The sequence below is a fragment of the Notolepis coatsorum genome, assembly GCF_963971535.1.
Source record: "Notolepis coatsorum genome assembly, chromosome: 3".
In the NCBI taxonomy this organism is placed as follows: Eukaryota; Metazoa; Chordata; class Actinopteri; order Aulopiformes; family Paralepididae; genus Notolepis; species Notolepis coatsorum.
The window spans coordinates 91,998,270-92,021,299 of record NC_140167.1 but is presented as its reverse complement, the minus strand read 5'-3'; the positions used below and the strand labels follow the sequence as shown (position 1 = coordinate 92,021,299).

The 23,030-nt window shown below is 43.1% G+C and overlaps 1 protein-coding gene across 3 annotated transcripts in view; it reads left to right on the top strand.

Moving 5' to 3' along the window:
* LOC311224639 (von Willebrand factor A domain-containing protein 5A-like) overlaps positions 1-23,030 on the top strand; it is a 147,376-nt gene that overhangs the window by 15,692 nt on the left and 108,654 nt on the right. For all 3 annotated transcript variants that reach the window (XM_084309708.1, XM_084309707.1, XM_084309706.1), the window contains exons 6-8: positions 2,027-2,141; positions 6,806-6,981; positions 10,936-11,024. In XM_084309708.1, the coding sequence (XP_084165834.1) occupies positions 2,027-2,141; positions 6,806-6,981; positions 10,936-11,024 (380 nt within the window). The remainder of the gene's footprint in view (positions 1-2,026; positions 2,142-6,805; positions 6,982-10,935; positions 11,025-23,030) is intronic.

Here is a 23,030-nt window from a genome sequence, read left to right as displayed (position 1 = left end):
AGCGGTCTAAGCGCTCGTCACCAACGCAAGAGACACTGGTATCGAATCCGGCTGTCAGCGTTGCCTCCGGCTTGGCCGGCCGTCATACTGGCTCAATTGGCAGAGTCAGCGGGAGGGAAGCTGGTGGGTGGTAATCTGGTTGTTGTAAACAGCTACTCCTACAGGTCGGTCAGGGTGCCTGCAGAGCGAGGAAGGGAGATGGTGAGGGTAGTGTGAGCCTCCCACACGTTACACCTCACCAATGAGAGTCCACGCTGGCAGGTGAAAAGAAGTGGCTGGCTGACTCCGCATGTATCGGAGGGGACATGTGATAGTACAGGGCTGTACGCTAAGCTTTTTCACTAGGGGCACACTTGCCCCTAAATGAGAAATTTAGGGGCAAAGAATATTTTTTAGGGGCAAATTTTTAAATAACTATTTTACCATTATAGTAGGGCTGGGCGATATGGCCTCTAAATGATATTGCGATATTTTTTGGCCATATCACGATACACAATATATATCGCAATATTTTGACATTTCCTAAAGCACTTAAAATGCTTGATTTAACCCTTTGATGCATACAGTCACGCCAATATGATGATTATAATAAGTCCCTGCAACATATGTTTGCATTATTAAACCATGAAGATGCTTTAAAAAATAATTTAATGAAAATGTACTAAGAGTAGTCTACTGACACACTAATAAAAAAATGTATTTACATCTAAGACTATTTATATAAAAACTCTTGGGTGCCCTTTTTTTGCACAGTACTGTGTTTTCTATCCACTTTAGCCAAACACACACACACACACACACATATATATATATATATATATATATATATATATATATATACTACTGTGAGAAAATAATAATTACACACAAAGGGATAATGGCTTATAGCAGACTTAATGATTTTAGAATATTTCAGATAATGAAATTAAATGTTTATCATCAACTATCCAGTTAGTATTTATACTGTCTGTAACGTTTGGCTACTTTAAATCATTGAATGTAGAGAGAGAGCGAGAGAGAGAGAGAGGGGGCGAGAACGCACAAGAGAGCCAGCCCCCCCCCCCCCCCCCCCCCCCGGGGGTTTTGTTCTAGGTTTGCGTTTTGATCGTCTAAGCTGCCGTAGGTGATGACGTCACACTCGAATGTAAACAGGAAGAGTCTAACACGGAGATGGAAAGTGGATGATATACAGAAACGAATAACTAATAAATATGAAGTTATGTTTAAACTTCTGTTGTCAAGCGTTGTCACTTGTCAATATAACCCACCCCCTTTCCTCACTTTTCCGCCGTCCCTGCTTCACTCGGGACCACCAGCTAACGTTAGCCCATTGCTCGTGTCAATTAAATTGCATGTTATTAAATGTCCGCGCTGGTCTGTCTAATGAAATTACAACCGCAACATTATGTCGCCTGTACAGCCCTGGTTGTAGGCTAATGTTAGTGTAGTGAAATGCGAATGAAGGGGTGAAATCACTATTCGCAAGCTTGCGAGTAGATATAATTTTTCATTCGCACCGGCCAAATTAGGGGGCAATTTGCGACGATCTCGTCGCAGCGTACAGGCCTGTAGTATCTATCAACCTTCCCTAGACCGACCAGTGGGGGGCACATGCGAGCAACAACCAGGAAGGGGAGGGGGGAATTGGCATGACGACTAAATTGGGATGGGAGAAAAACAGGAGGAGAAAAAGTGGATACAAAAAAAGTAGGAATACCTTGAAAGAATATTAAAAGTAGGAATACCTTGATAGAACATTAAAAGTAGAAATACCTTGAGAGAATAACTTAGAAGTAGAAATATCTTGAAGAAATACCGTGATAGAATATTAAAAGTAAAAATACCTTGATAGAATATTAAAAGTAGAAATACCTTCATAGAATAAAAGTAAAAATACCATAATAGAATAATTAAATAAATTATAATAAAGTAAAAGTGTGTTACTCTCGACCCTTGAAAACAAAACAAAGCCCCTAAAACTTCACTCCTTTATTTATTTAATGTTATTAATTTCTCTTGAATGCAGGTGAGTCTGGCAGCAGGACACAAGTTTGACAGGGATGTGGAGCTGTTGATTTATTACAAAGATGCCCATCAACCCATGGTGGTAGTGGAGGCAGGAAAGACCTCTGCTAAGCCAGGTGAGTGTAGAAAATCATTAAGTTGTTTTCTGTAAGATAAGACATTTTGCTCAATAGTTTTCATATTCTTTTGTATTTTATTTTATAATTTTTTAAACAAATGTATAAACAAACATGACAACACACGATAAGATATACAAGCATTATTAACAGTGCACATCCAAAGAAATCACCATTTAGTTAAATGTCTTATACAGGATATACCCCTAATACCTGCTATCTAATACCCTACACACATATGCTCTAGCTCGTACCCCCCCCTCCCAGACCCCCCATTGGATAATCCATCCATTATCCCTCGCTCCTAACCAGACACTACCATTATATGCTAGTTTTTATTCTCTACACCACTTCTAACCACATCATTCATTGAGACCCAAAATTCTTGCTGTAGATTTCTTGATAAATCACATCGAGATAAGTAATAATCCAGACCTTTTGGCAATTTTTTTCCGGTTGGAACCATCGTGATGCTATCAGCTTTTTAGCCACTGTGATACCCGATAAAACCAATCTCTTTAGCTGTGGATGTACTGCACACTCAAAAACATCATTCAGCAGTAATACAGAGGGGTGTACAGGTATATTCAGAGTTAAGAGATTTGATAATTGCTGGGTCACCTCTTTCCAGAATATCTTAACTGGTGGGCAGTCCCAGTACATGTGCATAAATGTCCCCTCATCCCCATTTGTACATAAGGAGCATTTGGAGTCTTGTTTAAGACAAATTTTTTTCAGTCTTATAGGAGTCAAGTATGTCCTGTGAATATAGTTAAGATTGATTTGTTGATAGTCCGGGTTCCTTGATGTAAATCTAACATTTGCCCAGGCTTCTTGCCAATCAAAATCACTTTCCAGGTCTGGTATATCCCTCCTCCAGACAGAGTCTAGGTGGAGGGTTTCATACGAGGACGTTAGTAATTGATGATAAAAATCTGAAACAAAACCTCTCGATGTCTCTCTTTCATAGAAGAATTTGTGGTATCTGTGGTGTTCAATTGGTATCTTTAATGGAACACCGTGAGACTTCAAACATAACAATAACTGTGCGTAAAAATAATGTGTGGACTCGGTGAGATTAAATTTTTTGCGTATATCTCTTCATAACTACAAAAACCCTGTTTGTTAAAAACATCACCTAATGAGTGTATGCCTTGCTTTTCCCATATAGGGAATCTTATAGGTCGTTTTCCAATCAAGAGTGCATTGTTATTGAATAAGGGAGTATGATTATGCCATTTATGTGAGTTAGTTTTCATATTCTAAACAAAAATGCTGAGGCTCAAGAAAAAGTCTTCACAGCCCACTCAATCTTTTGCACGTTTAGTTTTCTTTCAAGATTTTGAGTAAGATTTACTCACCACTATGTGACCTTCACAGATGCTCATTTGAAAGTTTTAAGTTTGGCTTGATGCTAGAGGAAAGGTCATAGGTCATCATGAATGTTCTCAGCAAATTTGAAAAGATTACGATTTAAACTATTGCAGTTATCACATTCACACAAAAGGATCCATATTTAAAAGAAATATTAATAAATAAAATAAATTACATTTTGAGGTTTGAACAAAATCTGCCTTTTTTATGTTAGAATTTCTTGAATTTCTTTTTCATTTCGATGGAATAGTACCTAGTTTATATAGATCTCAGACAAAAATCCCTGATTAAGTGCATTTAGAAATACTTTAAAAGAAGAAAATGCAAGATGTCGAGGGGGGTGGAGGCTTTATTGAGTCACTGTGCAGTACAGTACATACAGTACATGCATAAGTAGTTTGATTTGTAACTTAAAGATCCATTGAAACTGCATTTACAGCATCGTGCGCTGCCACAATTTGATGCATTTCCAAATGCAGCAGACCTTTGGGGTCGGGAGGTCGATTTGATCATCCTAATTCAGTGGTTCTCAACCTTTTTTGTGTCAAGGACCCCCATAATTGTTAAAGATTAGGCCATGGACCCCTATTTGATCAGGCTTTGTCTCAGGGACCCCTAACTGATTAGATGTTTGTTGTTGGATATGACTATGTCCAGAATTCTATATTCTTATATGTTCCCATTGGCCTAACCTCTTGTGAATCAAATGGTGAAATTAAACTACCGGTATTCTATCATTTGGAATAACCTCAAAGACCCCTAGGAGTCTACAAACCCCACGTTGAGAGCCTAAAGTCCCCACACTGGAGGAGCACGGTTCAGAATAGTGAACATTTTGTTTTGGTGTTCACCCTCAAGTGCAGAGTGACATCACTCCAGGATTAGGTACATCACTCTTGGCTGTGTGGCCAAGTTCAGCTCCAACTCCATAGTGAAGTTTGTGGACGACACAGTGGTGGTGGGGCTGATCTCTGACAACAACGAGAAGGCCTACCGGGAGGAGGTTGATGTACTGGCACGCTGGTGTCAGGACAACAGCCTGCTCCAGAACATTGGTAAAACCAAGGAGCTGATCGTGGATTTTAGGAGAACACAGCAGCGGACACACACACTACTGTGGATAAACGGGGCTACCATGGACAGGGTGAGCAGCTTCAAGTACCTGGGGGTCCACATCTCAGAAGACCTGACATGGACAACACACATAGATTCAGTCGTAAAGAAGGCGAAGCAGCGCCTCTACCACCTGAGACGGTTAACACTTTCAGTGCCAACGACGGAAAATCTTGTTAGTTCATGCCAACCGTTGAGTGCCAACGACGAGAAATCTCGTCGTTTAATCGTTATTTTTTTATTAGCGATTTCCATTCATATTTCATCAATCTAGCCTCACGTTACCAGTGGGGATCTGTCTGAGCTCGAACAGGGAAAATACCGCCCCCTATCGTCTCTCCGGATGGTACTGCACCCCATTGGATTGGATTGAATGAAACGCATGGGGAAAAAGAGTCCGGAATCCACATTTTACTTGTCAGACAAGTAACCGGAGATGATCCCAGTCATTGCCCACCATCAAAACAGCGTGGATTATGTCTTCTGACCACCCAGCATTGGATCAATAAACGCGATCGATATTTGGAATGGCGATCAGGAATTGGAATAATCTTTTTGGAGAACATCTGATCTGAGGTAAGGAATCTATTTTACCAGTATTGGGATAATCAGAGCTGTTTTCACCTATATATCAACGTGTCCCATATGTGTGTGTGGCTGTGAGTGTGTGTAGCTGATCAGGAAATAAGATAATGGATTTTTCAGCCCGCTTCTATAGCGTGCATAAGTACACATATACTATCAATAATCAAGCGTTTATTTGAAAACTTCATAAATAGGTTTTGTGTATTACAGTAAAGCACGATTCCTGCAGAATCTTTTTTTCTGAAAGTAAAAAAAAACGAGCGTTTTTCAAAATGGTATAAAACGGAAATGAACCGATAAAAAAAAAAAATCCGTTTCGACAATGTTGACTGCAAACAAGTCATTGATAAGCGACGGTCGTATTAGACACATAGCCATAATTTAAGAGAGTTCATGCGTTCACAAATGTGAGAGCTCTGTCATTGAATAGAGCGGTGGCATTCAACAGGGTAAATAGGACACGGAGGCTGGCACGGAAAGTGTTAAGGAAGTTCAGAGTATCGGGGAAGATACTCCAGTCCTTCTACTCCGGAGCTGTAGAGAGCATCTTGACTGGAAACATCACTGCCTGGTATGGAAACAGCATGGCACAGGACAAGAAGGCCCTACAAAGAGTGGTGCGCTCAGCTGAGCGTACTACGGGTATTGCACTACCACCCCTGCAGGTCTTATATAACAAGAGGTACAAATCCAGAATAATGAAAGACCCCCACCACCCTAACAACAGCCTGTTCAAGCTGCTGCGGTCAGGCAAACGCCTGCGCACACCAGCAAATAGGACAGAGAAACTTCGGCTCAGTTTCTTCCCCCAGGCCATCAGAGTCTTGAACTCTCCACACACAAGCACACATGAGCACACACACAACACACACACTGTATACGCTCACACACTAACAGTCACTTTAGCATGAACACACACACACACATGCTGCACACGCTCACACTCAACGGTCACTTTACACAATGAAAAGGTCACTTTAAAAAATAAAGAATAACGGGAGTGGTTCTTGTATAGTAAATAGATGGATATAGCAAGATAGCATAAGGATATATAGTATAACTGTAGATTGTATAGTATAGCATTGTATAGTAGTGTACAGAAGACCCAGTGCCTCATCCGTAGCTAACATTGTATTGCACTATCGCAGGACCTTAGCATGTCTTTTACCATGCTTTTGTAAACTTTATGTACATTATACCCGTTATGTCTTATTCTTATTACTTGTATTATTGCACAAATGTCTTATTCCTTTTTTATTACTTGTATTATCGCACAATCGCTGCAGGCATGACTTCCTGCATTTCACTGTATGCTTGTATGCCGTGACAAATAAAACTCTTGACTTGACTTGAGGTACTTTTTTTCCAGGGAGAGAAAACAATGGATTAGACAAAAATAATCTATTTTGGCACATTGTGATAAGTAGATGAGGACTAGGCGCAGACCAAATGGATCAAATTAACACATTTGTTTGTCCTCTCTGTCTCTCTCTCTCTTTTTCTCTCTGTTTCTCTCTCTGTTTCTCCCTCTCTCTTCTTTCCTCACTCCCCCCCCCCCCCCCTCTTCTTTTCCGTGCTTGCTGTCTTCCCAGGCTCTCTGATGGGTGACCCAGCGGTCATGTTGAGCCTGTACCCAGAGTTCCCCTCAGCTGTGATGTCATCCATGACATCTTGTGGGGAGTTCTTGTTTGTGGTGGACCGCTCTGGCAGCATGGATTGTCCTATGGACCGCACCGCCAACGGGCAGGATCGCATCAGCAGTGCCCGGGTACTACAGTGTTATTTTTTATCCTTCCCAGTTTCATTTGGAACGGAGTGGTTGTTTGACTTGTATAGAGTGTTTTCACATTTTAACATGAATACCTCCATCTGAGTTAAAGGAACATTCCAACATTATGGGAAATGTGCTTACAATTTCCTCCATAGTCAGACAAGAAAATACAAATGCCATCTGTGTGTTCAGTAGAAAGCTATCCAGCTGCAAGCTAGGTTAGCTTAGCACAAATTAATGGAAGCGGATACAGACCAGCTAGCCTAGCTGTTGGTTAAAAACACCTCTCCCGGAGTTTTAAGTTAGGCTAGTGGTGGTCTGTATCCACTTCCATTAATTTGTGCTAAGCTAGGCTAGCTTGCAGACAGATTGCTTTATACTGAACGCACAAAGAGGACATTGGTATCTATCTTCTTGTCCGACTCTGGAGAAGATGGTAAGTGCATTTCCCATGATGTTGGCGTGTTCCTTTAACACATTCACGGCCATTGGAATTCCCCATCTAGCTATAGCTGGGCCAGCTTTCCATTACACACTTTCACTGTGCGTCACGTTGTTTGTAGAGCTAAATCTATATTTTATATTATAGCTATGGATACAATATCATGGTCATTTGACAGTAAGAACCTTCCGTTCAAGATGCAAAAAACTTAAAATGTTTCCATCCATACGTTCCCGTTTTATACCGTGGTGAATATGAGTGTTATTTCGGAATGATTGAGGCTAATTCCTGTGAGGCTATTTATAAGCCGCTACGTGTATTATACCAAATCCATTGGCGTTTTGTCCCTACACACACTACAATTAAATCAAATGCATATGATAGGTATTATGTTTCATCATGAATGCATGAAAGGGGGGGGGGGGTCGTTTCTGATTAATTGAGCGCCCTCCAACTTAACAAGGCCACTGGCCATGACAACATCCCCTCCAAATTCCTCAGAGTCTCAGCAGCCGCCATCACCCCAGTCATCACACGCATAATAAACCTCTCCATAAAACAGGGACACGTCCCCAAGGACTTCAAAATTGCGAGAGTAACACCCCTGCACAAAAAAGGCAGTAAATTAGACCCAGGCAACTACCACCCTGTTTCTATCCTTACCTCCATCTCGAAAGTCATGGAATTTTTTTTATACGAACAGGTAGAAAAATACCTCGCGGAAAAAAATCTAATCTACGAATTCCAATCTGGCTTCAGAACATCCCACTCCACTGACACATGCCTTCTCTATTTAAACGACCACATCAAACAAGAGGTGGACGCGGGCAAATACTGCGGCATGGTCATGCTGGACCTACAAAAGGCCTTCGACACTGTCAATCACACCATTCTGATAAAAGCAATTGGTTTTGATAGTCTTATCAGTGATGCAATCCTACCTGGAGGGGAGAGAGCAGATGGTGGAGGTAAACGGTACCCTATCCCCCCCCCCCCCCCTCACAGTAAGCTGTGGTGTTCCACAAGGAAGCATACTAGGTCCGCTACTGTTCCTAATTTATGCAAATGACATGTCGTCAGCTTGTGACTGCAACTTGTTCCTGTTTGCGGACGACTCAGCCCTGCTGGTCTCTGACAAGAACAAGTTACAGGTTGAAAAAACCCTCAGCTCAGAACTAGGCAAAATCTGCATATTTTGCTGATAACAAACTATCATTACACATGGTCAAAACAGAGTCCATTCTCTTCGGTTCAAATAACAAACTCAGCAAGACCGACGGCTTCTCAGTTACAGTGGGTGACAATATTGTCACAAGGAAAGAAGATATTACCTACCTGGGTTCCATCCTAGAGGCAAATCTTTCCTGTGACAAAATGGCATCCAATGTAATAAAAAAAAGTCAACCAACGAACTCTATTCTTGTACCGGATCTCCTCACTGGTAAACAAGAATACCCTGAAGACTCTGGCAGGAGCACTCATTCAAGGGTACTACGACTATGCCTGCACCTCATGGTACCAAAGCACCTCAAAGGCGCTAAAAACAAAATTACAAACATCTCAAAACAAACTGGTCAGACTACTGCTTGACCTTACTCTTAGAAACCACCTCACCCCTGCCCACTTTGACAACCTAGGATGGCTTAGAGTAGACGACAGAGTACAGCAACTTGCAATGGGCCTGATCTACAAGATACACTACACGACCAAGGTACCCATGTACATGTCAAAATACTTCCCAAAGGTCAGTGAATACCACGATCACAACACCAGAGGGAGCTCCACAAATCATGTTAAACCCAGATTCGGCTCAAACAAGGGACTAAACACGTTTCACAATTATGCCACATCAATGTGGAACGCCCTACCCAAAGCTGTAAAGGAATGTGAATCACTACCCACTTTCAAAAACACTCAAAACACCTACGGGAGACTGCAATTCGAAACTGGCCCCTGTAAATGTCCTAACACAACCCCCTCCAATGTACAGTAAAAATTACCAAGTATGGTCTTGTCAATATTCCAATGTACAGTTTTGCTTGTACAGTTGTACAGTGTCCCCCACCCACCCCTCCTACCCAACCTCCCCCCCCCCCCCCCCCCCCCCCCCCCCACCCAACCACCTCCAATGTACAGTACCCCCCCCCACCTACCCAACCGCCAATGTACAGTTTCTACGTCAAATGTATATACTTTTTTTCTGGACTCTTTTCGTATCACAAACAGTACTGTATTTGCAAATCTGGTATGTCATAAATGTATAGATGTAGCAGTACTCTGTCTATCTGTATGTCATATATGTTACGATGAATTGAAAATGGGGGACCCTGATGTAAACGAGACGAAAGTCTTTCTCTGGTCTGCATCCCCTTAACAATTGTATGTATTGAGCTGTACTGTACCCATTCTGCAATCTGTTAATAACGTTTTCAATCAATCAATCAAACCACAACATACGCTGATCAGGGAGATGGCTATGAAAACCTTGCACGATCAAGCTGAAATTGACGTCAAATTGTTCTTACCTGTGGCCGGTGGGATTCCAAAAAGAATATTCCAATTATTTGATCGCCATCTGGTAGATCGTATGTCCATTTGGTCGACGACATAACCCAATCGGGGGTCCCGAAAACTATTCAATGCGATCGGGTGAAGCCCTAGGTTCAGGTTAGTAGAAAAGAGCGCCCGGAGCGTTTTTCAGTGTGGCACCCGGTCTGGAACAGGGGTTACTGCATTCTCGATACAGCGCTACTAGCAGGATCTGGCCGGTACTGCACATTCGGAGTGCCGGTATGCCTTTTACAGGCAAAATACAGCTCCCTGACATTGAATAGGATAGAATAAAAGGGAAAACGAGTCAAAAACGTATATATACCAACCGCTGGCTCCCAATAACTTATATATATATATACACGTGGTTGGCCCGGAAAGTGTTAAGGCTGGTTCATACCGGAGACGGTGCACACTCGGTTCTAGGGCTACTTGCCAATGTGGCTACTTGCAGAAGCTTTATTTTCTGCCTCCGTTGTATTTCTTTCTACCAAACTGAACCATTGTCAAAAAAAGATTCTTGTTTATAAACGTACCATGTTCGAGCCAATCAGCAATACCCGCTGAATCACGTGACTGAGTTTCCCCCTACCTGTGCAAGATGCTGCGTTAAAAAAGTTCAACAGGGTTCTATGGAGAAACTATGGCACTCCACTGAATAAAAGTTGTTTCAAACGAAAACGGCTGGATGTAATTTAGCCAAATCAGCATGGTTGTGAGTGAGTCTTTCACCTTTTACATATGCTAGCTTTAGCATGGATTGATCATTTACATCACTAGCATTGCTAACCAATGTAAATATATTGTAGTCTGCCCCATTGTTCTGACCAGGATTACCTTCCTTTTTACCTGATGCACATGTTCACACCGGCTCTGACGTGGACGAGAAACCAGCCTATAGGACTTTGAATCATGGTGGGATTAATTCAGTAAGTTTGTGTCTCTGTCCGTCCTGGTAGGACACACTGGTGCTGCTGCTGAAGAGCTTACCGATGGGCTGCTACTTCAACATCTATGGATTTGGAAACGACTACAACTCCATTTTCCCGTGAGTCATTCTCACCTGTTTGATTCCAGAAATATTAGTGCGAATAGATTGAGTTGATTCCAAGAGTCCAACAGACCTTTTCTATTTTTTTATATATATATTTGTTGCTACCAAAAAGCTGTTCCAAGCCGTTTTAAGGTTGTAAGTATAGGAGGCCCTTTGCCTCTCCATTGGGGCACTGAGTATGCCCTGAATGCATATCTTATGTTATGTCTAATGCTAGAGTGAAAATTATGATTATCATATGTGTCAAGTTATGTGGTTTTCTTTCTGGTACCAGTGCTGCCCAAACGTGAAAAACGGCTTGAAACCTCAACAGAGGACGCTGGGACAACTCGACTCCAATTTGCTGATTTTTAATGACTTCTCATTACACATCATTCCAAACATGTTGAAAGTAACATCATCAAGAGTAGGTTGAAAACCTTTAAAGAAAAACACAAAAATTAGCCACTCCACAAATAACAAGTGCATGCCAAATAATCAAATACACCTCCTTCAATTTGTAGTATTTTCAGTATAGGATTATTTTTCCTTCCAAACACATTTTATATTTCTTTGGCTATTTTACAGGCCAAATCAATTAGTTTGAAGTTTTAGTTAGTTTCAATTGAACCAAATTAGTTTACCAACCTTCCAAATACATTTTACTTTAAATTTAAACAGACCAAATCAATTATGTTTGAATTTCATTTAACCAAACAATTGTTACTTGATCACAATGGACCAGATCCAACCCAAAGTACACAAAACAACTTGCCAATTGGCATCCCCTCCTATCTAGTTACACAGTACACCCAAACATTCATTAATTGGAAGGATTTCCACAAAATTGCCACCAACCCAGCCCTCCACAGGTACAAATTATAGTGATTTAAATGGACAATTACACAACTACAAACATACATACCAATGGCGTCTCTGGAGTGATTCCCTCACTGAACCCTCTTTTACTGGTCTAAATGGGCATTTTTTTACCCACTGAAGGAGCCAAATCCTTCCCCTGCACAGAAAATGTTTCTCTCAAGATGGCATTCACACCTGAATTGCATTGCTGCTCATTACCCCGTGCAGCAATCAACTCCCATCACAGCAGCTCAGGGTTGGCGGCCATCTTGTCACAAATCATATCCCTTAGAATGTATTAGGAAGAATTAACCATTTCCTGGACAGGCTCCAGTATGTTCAAAATTCAGCTGCCAGGGTTCTAACCCGCACCAAACCCTGGCAGCACATCACCCCCATCCTCATCCAGCTCCACTGGCTCCCCATCAAATCCCGCATCACCTACAAAACCCTCCTGCTCACCTACAAATCCCTTCACGCCCTGGCACCTCAGTACCTCACTGACCTCCTCCACCCCTACACTCAGTCACGGTCCCTGCGATCCACGGACACTGGTCAGCTCTCCATCCCCCGAACCAGACTGCGGACGTTCGGGGACAGAGCTTTCAGTGTGGCAGCTCCCACCCTCTGGAACTCCCTCCCCGCAGAACTCCGCACCACCCCAACTCTGGACTCATTTAAAAAACTGCTCAAAACCCACCTTCAACCTGGCCTTCAACCCCTAACTTTCTCACTTTATATGTATGTGTTGTGTCTGTCCACTGTTTGTTGACTTGTTATCTCCCCCCCCCCCCCCTTATGTAAAGCGACCTTGGGTCCTCTGAAAGGCGCTATATAAAACGAAGTATTATTATTATTATTATTATTATTTCCAGATTGTATATATAATATAAAACAAAATGTAGACATTGTCTTAACACCTCCCACTTGAGCTCCTGGTTACTGAACCCAAGGAGGTCATACCAGTCCTTTAAGCATTTAGCTGTTCTTCAGTAGGAAGTATGATAACCAGGCGTCTGACATCCCTTTGAAGAATGGTGGCTGGGATCTTAATCGAGAGCCTATCGGTTCCTTTACTGTTTGTTTCTGTGCCCTCTCCTTTCTTTGGCTTTCCGATGTGTACAGGATAGCTGGGGAAGGTCCTTACATGTACATCTCTTACGATGCCTTTCCCGTCAGCGTTTACACTGACCACTCTGGCCAATTTGTATTGACTTCTCAAGGCATTTTGATCAGCCAGCCAAACCACATCTCCCACTGCAACGTTTCGCTCCGTGGTGTGCCACTTGTTCCTCACAAATAAATTAGGACCAGCCAACTGGCACCAATTCTTCCTAAATCTGTTGACCTCTCTTTGCATATTTTGGAGTCTCTTGTATGGGTAGTCTTCAAATTTGAAATCTCCTGGGTCCCCCCTTGGATTGGCTCGTCCTAATAAGAGAGAATTGGGGCTGATATATTCAACACGGTCTTCCCGGCTTTGAGTCCTGGCATTGATGGGTCTTTCATTTGCCAGGTTGGCTGCCATGAAGAGAAATGTTTGGAATTCCCCCCAGGTAAAAACTCCATCTCCCCCAAGGTTGATCAAGGGCCGCTTTACAATCTTGACAGCTGCCTCTGCTGCTCCGTTTCTATGGGGAGAGTCTGCAGGGTGGATCTTCCAAGACCACTTCGTTCCGTGCTTGGCAGCTTCCTCTTCAAGCTCGGACTTCTTCAGTTTGTTTAAAAATGTGTGAAGCTTCTCCAAAGCTGGTCTGGCCCCCACAAAGTTTGTGCCAGGATCCGTCCAGAGTTTCCTGGGGTGCCCCCTGAGTGAAGTGAACCTCTGATGGGCCAGCAAGAATCCTTCTGCTGATATGTCACTGACTAAATCAGTGTGTATGGCTCTTGAAGCCATGCAACAGAAGACAATTCCCCAGACTTTTAGCTTGACTCTCTTCTTCACTTCATCCTTCACCTCATAAGGGCCGAACAGGTCCATGGTTGTGAATTCAAATGGTGCAGCCGGGCCTGCTCGCTCTGGTGCAAGGTCACACATGATCTGTTGACACTGCCTTGCTCTGTTTTTCCTGCAGATTACACAGCTGTCCACCATTTTCTTGGCAAGTCCTTTTATCACCCATGCCTTTTCCCTCATTCTGAGAAGGGTGCCTGCTACCCCTTCATGGTTTCTTTCGTGGGCTTCCTGGGCCAACAAATTAGACACCCATGCTTCATATGGTAAAATTGGCACTGCACGCTTGTCTTCATTGAACATCTGAATCCTGCCTCCACAAACTAGGAGTCCATAGTCCACGTCTTTGTACACTGCCAATCTGCTTAGTGTAGTGTCTGGAAAAGTTACACCTTCCTGAGCAGCGAGAAAGAGGTCTCTGAGCGCATCCTCCCGCTCTTCCACAGTCAGCACGGTTTTCGTGCACTTTTCCCCGAGTGACATTGCCTCCCACGTTGATTTGTCTTTGGCTTGGCCTTTTTTCTCCAGACACTTCTTGGCAGCTCGCCACACCCAGGCAATGATCCGGACCAGTCTGGACAAGCTGCTGAACTTTGCCACTTCCACTAGATCTTTTATCACCCAGCCAGCAGGTGTCCTCCTGCTGGCTGGCTGACATCCTTTCGCTTGAGCTTTGTCACCACTGGTAGCCATAGCTGTCTCTTTGAATGGCTCCCAGGACTGTTTGACTGTCCACTAGATGGAACCATCTTTCAATCTTCATTCCACCATGCTTTTCCACATATTTCCTGAGCCTGGATGCAAAGACTGCACCACAGATTTCAGCTTTGACTGCTTATCCCTTTTGATCGAGTGGCGTCAGCTTGGCTTCAACTTGGCTTCGGACTTCAACTCCTGTTGTCGTTTCCCACCTCAAATACATCACAGCTCCATAGGTTTTGTCACTTCCATCTGAGAATGTGATTCCCCATGGTTTCTCTTTCCAGTCAGGTGGTGTGAGGCTCCTGTGGAATTTAATTTGACCAAGCTGCACATACTCTTCAAACAGATGAATAGCTTCTTCTCTGAGGCCCTCTGAGAGTGGTTTATCCCATGTTTCTCTGGTCAGTTTTCCACCCCCTGCTTCCTGGAATGCTTTCCTGACAATGATTGCCCCCTTCTGCTTGGCAGGTATAACTAGCCCAACTGGGTCGTAAAGTCCAGCTACTTGACTTAGGAGAGCCCTCCTAGTCAGGAGGTTGGGTGTCTCAGGTCTCACCTCCTGGTGAAGATCCCAATTGACTGAGGTCATCATGTAGAGTTTGTCGTCCTCCACCTGATATCCGATTCCCAGGGCTTTGTTTGTTTTTGGTCCTTCTTTGCTTAGGATGACTTTTGCTGCAGTGTCTTGCCTCCCACTTTGCCCTGATCGAACCCAAGGTTTGAGAAAGAATCCGCCAGCCTTCAAAATGTCCTCAATTCTTCCTGTGATTTCGTCCAGTCGCTCCAGGTCATTGTGGGAAGTTAAGATGTCATCCACATAACTATCCTCTTCAAGGACTCTGCGTTCCTCTTCCAAGTGAGCAAAGGTGGCCAGCCTTGCTGTCTCTCGCATAGCTAGCTGTGCGATGCAACCTGCTGGTCTGTCCCTGATGTTTACTCTTGTGATGGCATAGTCACTTATCTCCTCATCTGGGCTGTCTCTCCAGAGAAACCTGTGCAGATGCATCTTGCGCTCCTCCAACCACACTGAGTTGTACATCTTCTTGATGTCGCCTAGAGCTGCATGCACACCTCTTCTGAATCTCAGCAGAACAGCTCTGATTGGGTTGAGAACATCAGGTCCCTTTTAGCAGAAGATCATTCATGCTTAGTCCTTTACATTTCTGGCTGCTATTCCACACAAGCCGTACAGGTGTTGTGACTGAATGAGGGTTTGGCGCCACTAAGTGGCTTACATACCACACTGGACCTTTCCAGTCACTCGTGATTTTTTCAGTGAGTTTTATGGCTGCGCTTCGTTCAACCATTTCATGGACCTGGGTTGCATATGCGATCTGCCACTCTGGTTCTCTGCTCAGTTATTTTTCTGTCCTCCAGAACGTGCCCTGCACTGCACTTCTGTTGTTGGGGAGAGAGGCGGGGTCTTCAGTCCATGGGTACTTTGCATCCCAGTGTGGAGATGTGTGAGAATCGTCCTTGATGTAGGTGAGGCCTTCTTTGATGATTTCAAGCTCTCTTTCCTCTGCCAGGGTCATTTCTTTCCCTCCTGGTTGGCAATTTCCACATCTACATCCTCCACACCTTGGCTCACAGGCTGCCCCAATGCTGTCCCACCTCCACCACTCCAGGAACTCGATGTTACTAGCAGCTGTCAATTTTCCCTGAGTCACATGTTGCTGGGCTGTCTCAGTTGTGGGGCTTCTGATGATCTCCTCATACTTGACAGCATTTCTCATGGAGTCCGGGTGTGCTCTGCCCACTGTCTTTCTTTCCCAAGGGGCTTTCCCACAAAACGAGGTCTCCAACAACTCTCACCCTCTGTGGAGCTAGTCTTCCCTCTCTGTGACTGATGAGAAGTTCAACTTCCTCTGGCCTTTTCAATTCTTCAAGCTTGACCTCTGGGAAGAATTTCTGCAGCTTCTCCGGTTCAATCACTTTGTGGATTTTAGCGATCTCATCCAGGCCATAGCAGACAAGCTCATGAGATCTCTGTTCCTTTAGGAGTCTTGACTCTGACTCTGAGGATATCTTTCAGTGTCCACCTTCACGGTCATTCACACAGGCCATTTCTCTCCAAAAGCTTCGACTGGTCTTTCCCAGTGCTGCCCGTCATTGTTTTGTTGGTGAAAGCCTTTTTGCAAGATCTGGGGAAAGCTCTGACAGAAAATTCTCCTGTTCATCTGTCAGCTTGGTCTTTTCTCTGCTGCCTTTTCCACTCTTCTCATCGCCCTTCTTAAATTTGGTGATCTGGGATGCAGCCTCCTTTTTTACAGTATATTTAAGGAAAGTGTCTCTGCAATATCCATCCCTGTCATGACATCCAAGACACTTGCTGCATGCTCCCAGCTTTCTCAAAGCAGCTCTCTTTTCAGGTAGCTTCAGCTCTTTAAATTTCTGACAGAAGAATCTTGTTACTGTGCCTTCATCACCACATACAACACACCTATCTTCCAGCTCTCCTTTCTTTGTGGTTTTTGTAGCAGCATATTTTCTCTCATACCTTTTCTCAGGATGGTCTGGTCTGTCCGTCCGTTCCACAATCCTTAGCTGCTCAAGCCGCTCGAGGATTTCTTCTTGATTTTTCAGGAACTTCAAGAGCATGTTAAAGTGGTTTCTTCTTGATTTTTCAGGAACTTCAAAAGCATGTTAAAGTGGTTGTCTGGAGTTACATTGTTTATTCATTGGATCAACCATGAGGATTAGCCAGTCTCTTTTAACAAAGTCAGGTAGCTTGCTCTCTATAGATTTAATTACCAGTGGGTTGTTTATGGCACCAGAGTTTCCCAAATCTGTGAGATCTGCCAGGGCCTTTTCCACACACTGTATGAGGTTGATTACTCTCCTTGGCTGGTTTCCCCTCACAGGTGGTATTTTCTCCGGCTCCTCCAGTATTTCTATGGCGATGGTTGACTTGTTTCCACACCTATTCTCCATGACTCTGAATATCTCGTCAGCAGTGTTATAGGTTGATAGCCTGAGCTCCATTGAATTTTTTGTATCCACTTTTTCTCCCATTTTCTATTTTTCTCCCATCCCAATTTCGTATCGTCCAATTCAACCCTCCCCTGTCTCGAACACTGTTTCTTGCCTCCCACAAGCCGGCTGCAATGTGGACGAAGCCATACATAGCACGAGTCCCCTCCGATACTCGAGGTAGCAGCCGTCTCATCTTTTCACATGCGCGGCGCGATCTTTCAGCGTCAGGTGTCTGCGCTTTGGAGGGGCGCCGCCCCCATCGCTTCTTGATTCTACTGCGCAGGCGCACCAACCGACCTGTAGGAGTCGCTGTCCACAACGTCTGATCCCCACCCCTCAGTTTTCCCTCCCCCTAATACTGCCAATTCTAATACTGCCAATTGTATTAGTACGGACGACCAGCCAAACGTGGAGAGCTGGGCTCGAACCCAGCGTCTCCAGCATTGGTGGTGAGTGCCTTGCCCACTGCAACACCTAGCCGCCCCAGCTCCTTTGAAATCTTGTCATCCACACTGTCCAGGAGCTGAATCTTCTTGACTTCAGCTGATCCAGATGGCTCCCCTTGCCTTTGAAGGCTCTCCCACTCTTTCCTCCATCTGTGATACTTTCTTTTATAGCCCTTGAAGATAGGTAGGGTGGTTGGCTTAATCCTCACAATCGGTGCTGCTGGTGTGGGCAGTGCTCCTTCCCTTGGAGCTCCTGTGGCTGCGGATACCGCCTGCATCTCAATCCGTCGTACAGTGACAAATGCAGCTTTCCTTAGCTCCAGCCGGTTGTTGATTGCTTTCAGGGCCTTGACTCTGCCATTTAGGTCCCCCTTTTCTGTCGAGGGGATCCATCTCTCCCACATTGACATGACTGAGGGCCTCCCCTATCCGCTTCTCCAAGAGAGCCAGGTGCACCTCGTAGCCCTCCAGGTTGGCACTTTGAACAGGTAAGCTCTCCGCTTGCTCACATGTCTTTTCTGCTTCTAGGACTGCATCTGTGAGCTCACTTTGGCCATACCTGGACCACAGGTTATCTTGGACAATGTCTCTTATTTCTTCAAATGTAGCTTGAGTTCCTTTGGCAGCCCTCTCAATGTCGCCCTCTTGTGGCTCTGTGAGAACTGCTCCTTCCTCTTCCTTCATGTCAGCCAGCAGTCCAATTCTGTAGTCATCATTGGTTGCAAAAACCTCTCTTAAGCAGTCAGAGAGTTTGGTGAACTCCCCCTTTAACTCTGCTTCAACCATGCTGCTTGCCCCTCTGATGATGATTTTGGCTTGTCTGTTGAAGCTGCTTCTTGCAGTGTGTTCTCTCTCTTTTGAGCTGCTGAACCGTCTTCCCCAGGACCTCTTTTGCCATCTTGACCTCTGGGACATGCACAGCTTCTCCCTCTGCATCAACAGCTTTTCTCTGGACGTCTGAAGCCTTTTATCCTCAGATCCAGGCTGCTCCGCGTGGTTTTCAACTGTCAAGTTATGTGGTTTTTTTCTGGTACCAGTGCTGCCCAAACTTGAAAAACGGCTTGAAACCTCAACAGAGGACGTTGGGACAACTCTACTCCAATTTGCAGATTTTTTATGACTTCTCATGGTTCAACACATCATCATTCCAAACATGTTGAAGGTAGCATCATTGAAAGTAGCATCATCGAAAGTAGCATCATCGAGAGTAGGTTGAAAACCTTTAAAGAAAAACACAAAAATTAGCCACTCCACAAATAACAAGTGCATGCCAAATAATCAAATACACCTCCTTCAATTTGTAGTATTTTCAGTATATGATTATTTTTCCTTCCAAACACATTTTATATTTGTTAGGCTATTTTACAGGCCAAATCAATTTGTTTGAATTTCAATTTAACCAAATTAATTTACCAACCTTTCAAATACATTTTACTTTAAATTTAAATAGACCAAATCAATGTTTGAATTTCAATTTAACCAAATTAGTTTACCAACCTTCCAAATACACTTTACTTTAAATTTAAACAGACCAAATCAATTATGTTTGAATTTCATTTAACCAAACAATTGTTATTTGATCACAATGGACCAGATCCAACCCAAAGTACACAAAACAACTTGCCAATTGGCATCCCCTCCTATCTAGTTACACAGTACACCCAAACATTAATTAATTGGAATGATTCCCACAAAATTGCCACCAACCCAGCCCTCCACAGGTACAAATTATAGTGATTTAAATGGACAATTACACAACTACAAACATACATACCAATGGCGTCTCTGGAGTGATTCCCTCACTGAACCCTCTTTTACTGGTCTAAATGGGCTTTTTTTTACCCACTGAAGGAGCCCAATCCTTCCCCTGCACAGAAATGTTTTCTCTCTGCCTCTCCACTCCAAGATGGCATTCACACCTGAATTGCATTGCTGCTCATTACCCCCTGCAGCAATCAACTCCCATCACAGCAGCTCAGGGTTGGCGGCCATCTTGTCACAAATCATACCCCTTAGAATGTATTTGGAAAAATTAACCATTTCCACATTGTACAGTATATATATAATATAAAACAAACATAAATGTAGACATTGTCTTAACAATATGAAACTAGAGATCACAAGGAATCTGTTTTGCTAGCTTACCTGGAAAGGGGCTAAATAGGACTCCAACGTTCACAGACAGGAAAAAATACTGCAATATGGCAGTAAATTTAAGAGAACTTAATTAACCATGTTAATTTAGGCTAATGTTAGCAAGTCTAAACCTAGCTGTCGTCAAACAGCTAAGCTAGCTAGCTGATATAGCTAACATTAGTGAACTTAAGTTCAGCAATTTTGTGTCATTTTAATGGTTGTATTTTATCAGATACTAAAAGGAAATCCTTATAGAATAGAATAGAATAGAAAACTGTATTGCCATTTCAACACATGGTTGATTGCGATTTGTCTTGGTGCCACATACAGTACAGACATTATAAAAACATACAATATAAAAACACAAGAATACATGCAATACAATCCCCACAATAAAAGTTTTACACAAACAATTAAAAAGAAAAAATGCTACAGTACCTAAAATAAATTGCTCAGTGTTCCAGTTTAAAGTGCATATTGCCTTAAAGTGCATGTCGGCTGGTGCTAGTCCTTGTGGTGTAAAGTGCCTGTACATTTGTACTTGAGTTCAGGTGACGCCGTGACGGACAGCCTCGGGATATGTACTGTTTTTTAAACGGGATGTCTTGCACCTGAGACTTTGGAGTCTTCTGCCAGAGGGAAGGGGGTTTAAGAGGTCGTAAGCAGGGTGAGAAGGGTCCCCGATCACCTTCTCCCCTTTCCGCCTGATTTGTGTGGCATAAATGGAGGCCACAGAGGGTAGAGCCATATGAAATCCGTTTTATTTTTTTCCAAATTCCATTGAATTTTTTTCCAAATTCCGTTTTCTCCGTTTTAATATTTCAGAATTCTGTATTTTTCTTTGTACGCTCATTTTACCATCAGAAATAGTGTCTAATAAGTGGGAATGAATAAATGTCCACAATTTAATAAGATATAACAGTCCATTTAATAGGGCTGTCTTAAATACTTCGAAGCTTCGTTCGATGGGCATGGGATTCGAATATGAAAATAAAATTCGATTATTAAAAAAAATAAAAGTATATATATATATATTTTTGCAAAATCAACTCTGCCTCTCTTTGTTAATTACAACAAGCAATGCTGTTTGTTATTTAAGATGAGGTCGGACTCGGCACTGACAGATTTGTGTTCATTGTGCTGCTTTTATAAAGCCTCAAATAACGGCTTACAATATTTCATGAAAGCAAAGTGTTTTGTTTGTCTAAGATTTAAAAAGGTTTAAACTTTACACCACTGACAAAGTTGAACAAAGTGCTGTACAAGTCCCACAACATAAAGAAAAAAACCTCTCCACCTGCTGGCCGTTTATGTACAGAGGAGGGTGGACTGCCTCCCCACGCCGGAAGTCAACTATAATTTCCTTTGTCTTAGAGATGTTTAAAAGCAGGTCGTTCTCCTTGCACCATACAGCAAAGCTATCGACTTCAGCTCTATAGGCCGATTCATCCCCGTTCTTAATTAATCCCACTACTGTTGTGTCATCTGCGTATTTAAAAAATCGGACAGAATCAGAGTGGGAGGCACCTGCCATTGGAAAAACCCATATTGATTGACCAGTAACCTATGGTAGAGGGCCAGGCTTTTGCTCCATACAGACTGCTGATAGGCTGCTACCGGTACCTTGGTGGATATTTGGCAGTCCTTGTTTTGAAACACTCTTGTTAGAGTGTTAGAAACACTAAAGTTAGAATCTGTAATATTGTCAAACAGTGACCTCTAGCAAAAGGATGACAACATGATACTGCAGATTTGTTTACAGCTTTTGTTTTGGTCAGATGTGTAGATTGGATTTCAGTACAGGGGAGAGGTTGTTACTGTTTGTCACACCTCAGGTTCTACCAAGAGGGGTCTGGAGAAATCGACTATTACCTTCGCGTGGGGTATGTCTGGGAGTGTTGCATTAATTAATTTTACATTTCTTGGACTTTATGGTGTTTTTGTTTTGTTCTTGATTTATTGTGATGTTTCTTCTTGACTTGTTTAAAGAAGACGTGTCCGGCCCATGGGGACATTACAAAAAGGGCAGCAAATTAGACCCAGGCAACTACCGCCCTGTTTCTATTCTTACCTCCATCTCGAAAGTCATGGAAAAAATTGTATACGAACAGGTCGAAAAGTACCTAGCGGAAAAAAATCGAATCTTCAAATTCCAATCTGGCTTCAGAACATCCCACTCCACTGACGCATGCCTTCTCTATTTGAACGACCACATCAAACAAGAAGTGGATGCGGGCAAATACTGCGGCATGGTCATGCTGGACCTACAAAAGGCCTTCGACACTGTCAATCACTCCATTCTGATTGACAAGCTAAAAGCAATTGGTTTTGATAGTCCATCAGTGAGCTGGATGCAATCCTACCATCCTAAGAAGAACAACAATATGCGAGAGACAGTCAACTCTAAGTCCGCTTCACATTGAAAGTGATCTCACAGACAAACTTAAAGCAGAAAAGATCATTGATGCGCGAAACGTTGCATTTTTATTTTGTTGCATTAAGGTAAGACAATGGTTAATCATATTGGATGCCTTCATTTGAACAATTAATTTGCACTATATGAAATGAGTGGAGCTCGCTGTAGTAGCCTAGTGGGTGTGTGTATTGTATGAAATCGGAACCTGGACAGCACTGTTTGCGTGCACCGTTTGCGTGCAAGCAAAAAAGAAAAGGGAAAAATGTTGCACGCTCCGCTCGAGTCCTATCCCAGATCTATAACCTACCCTAATGTCCAGCTCACCCGCCGCCTATGATTACACCTGGGTAAAACGGAGTCCATTCTCTTCGGTTCAAATAACAAACTCAGCAAGGCCGACGGCTTCTCGGTTACAGTGGGTGACAATATTGTCACAAGGAAAGATGAAATTACATACCTAGGTTCCATCCTAGAGGCAAATCTTTCCTGTGACACATGGCATCCAATGTAATAAAAAAAAAGTCAACCAA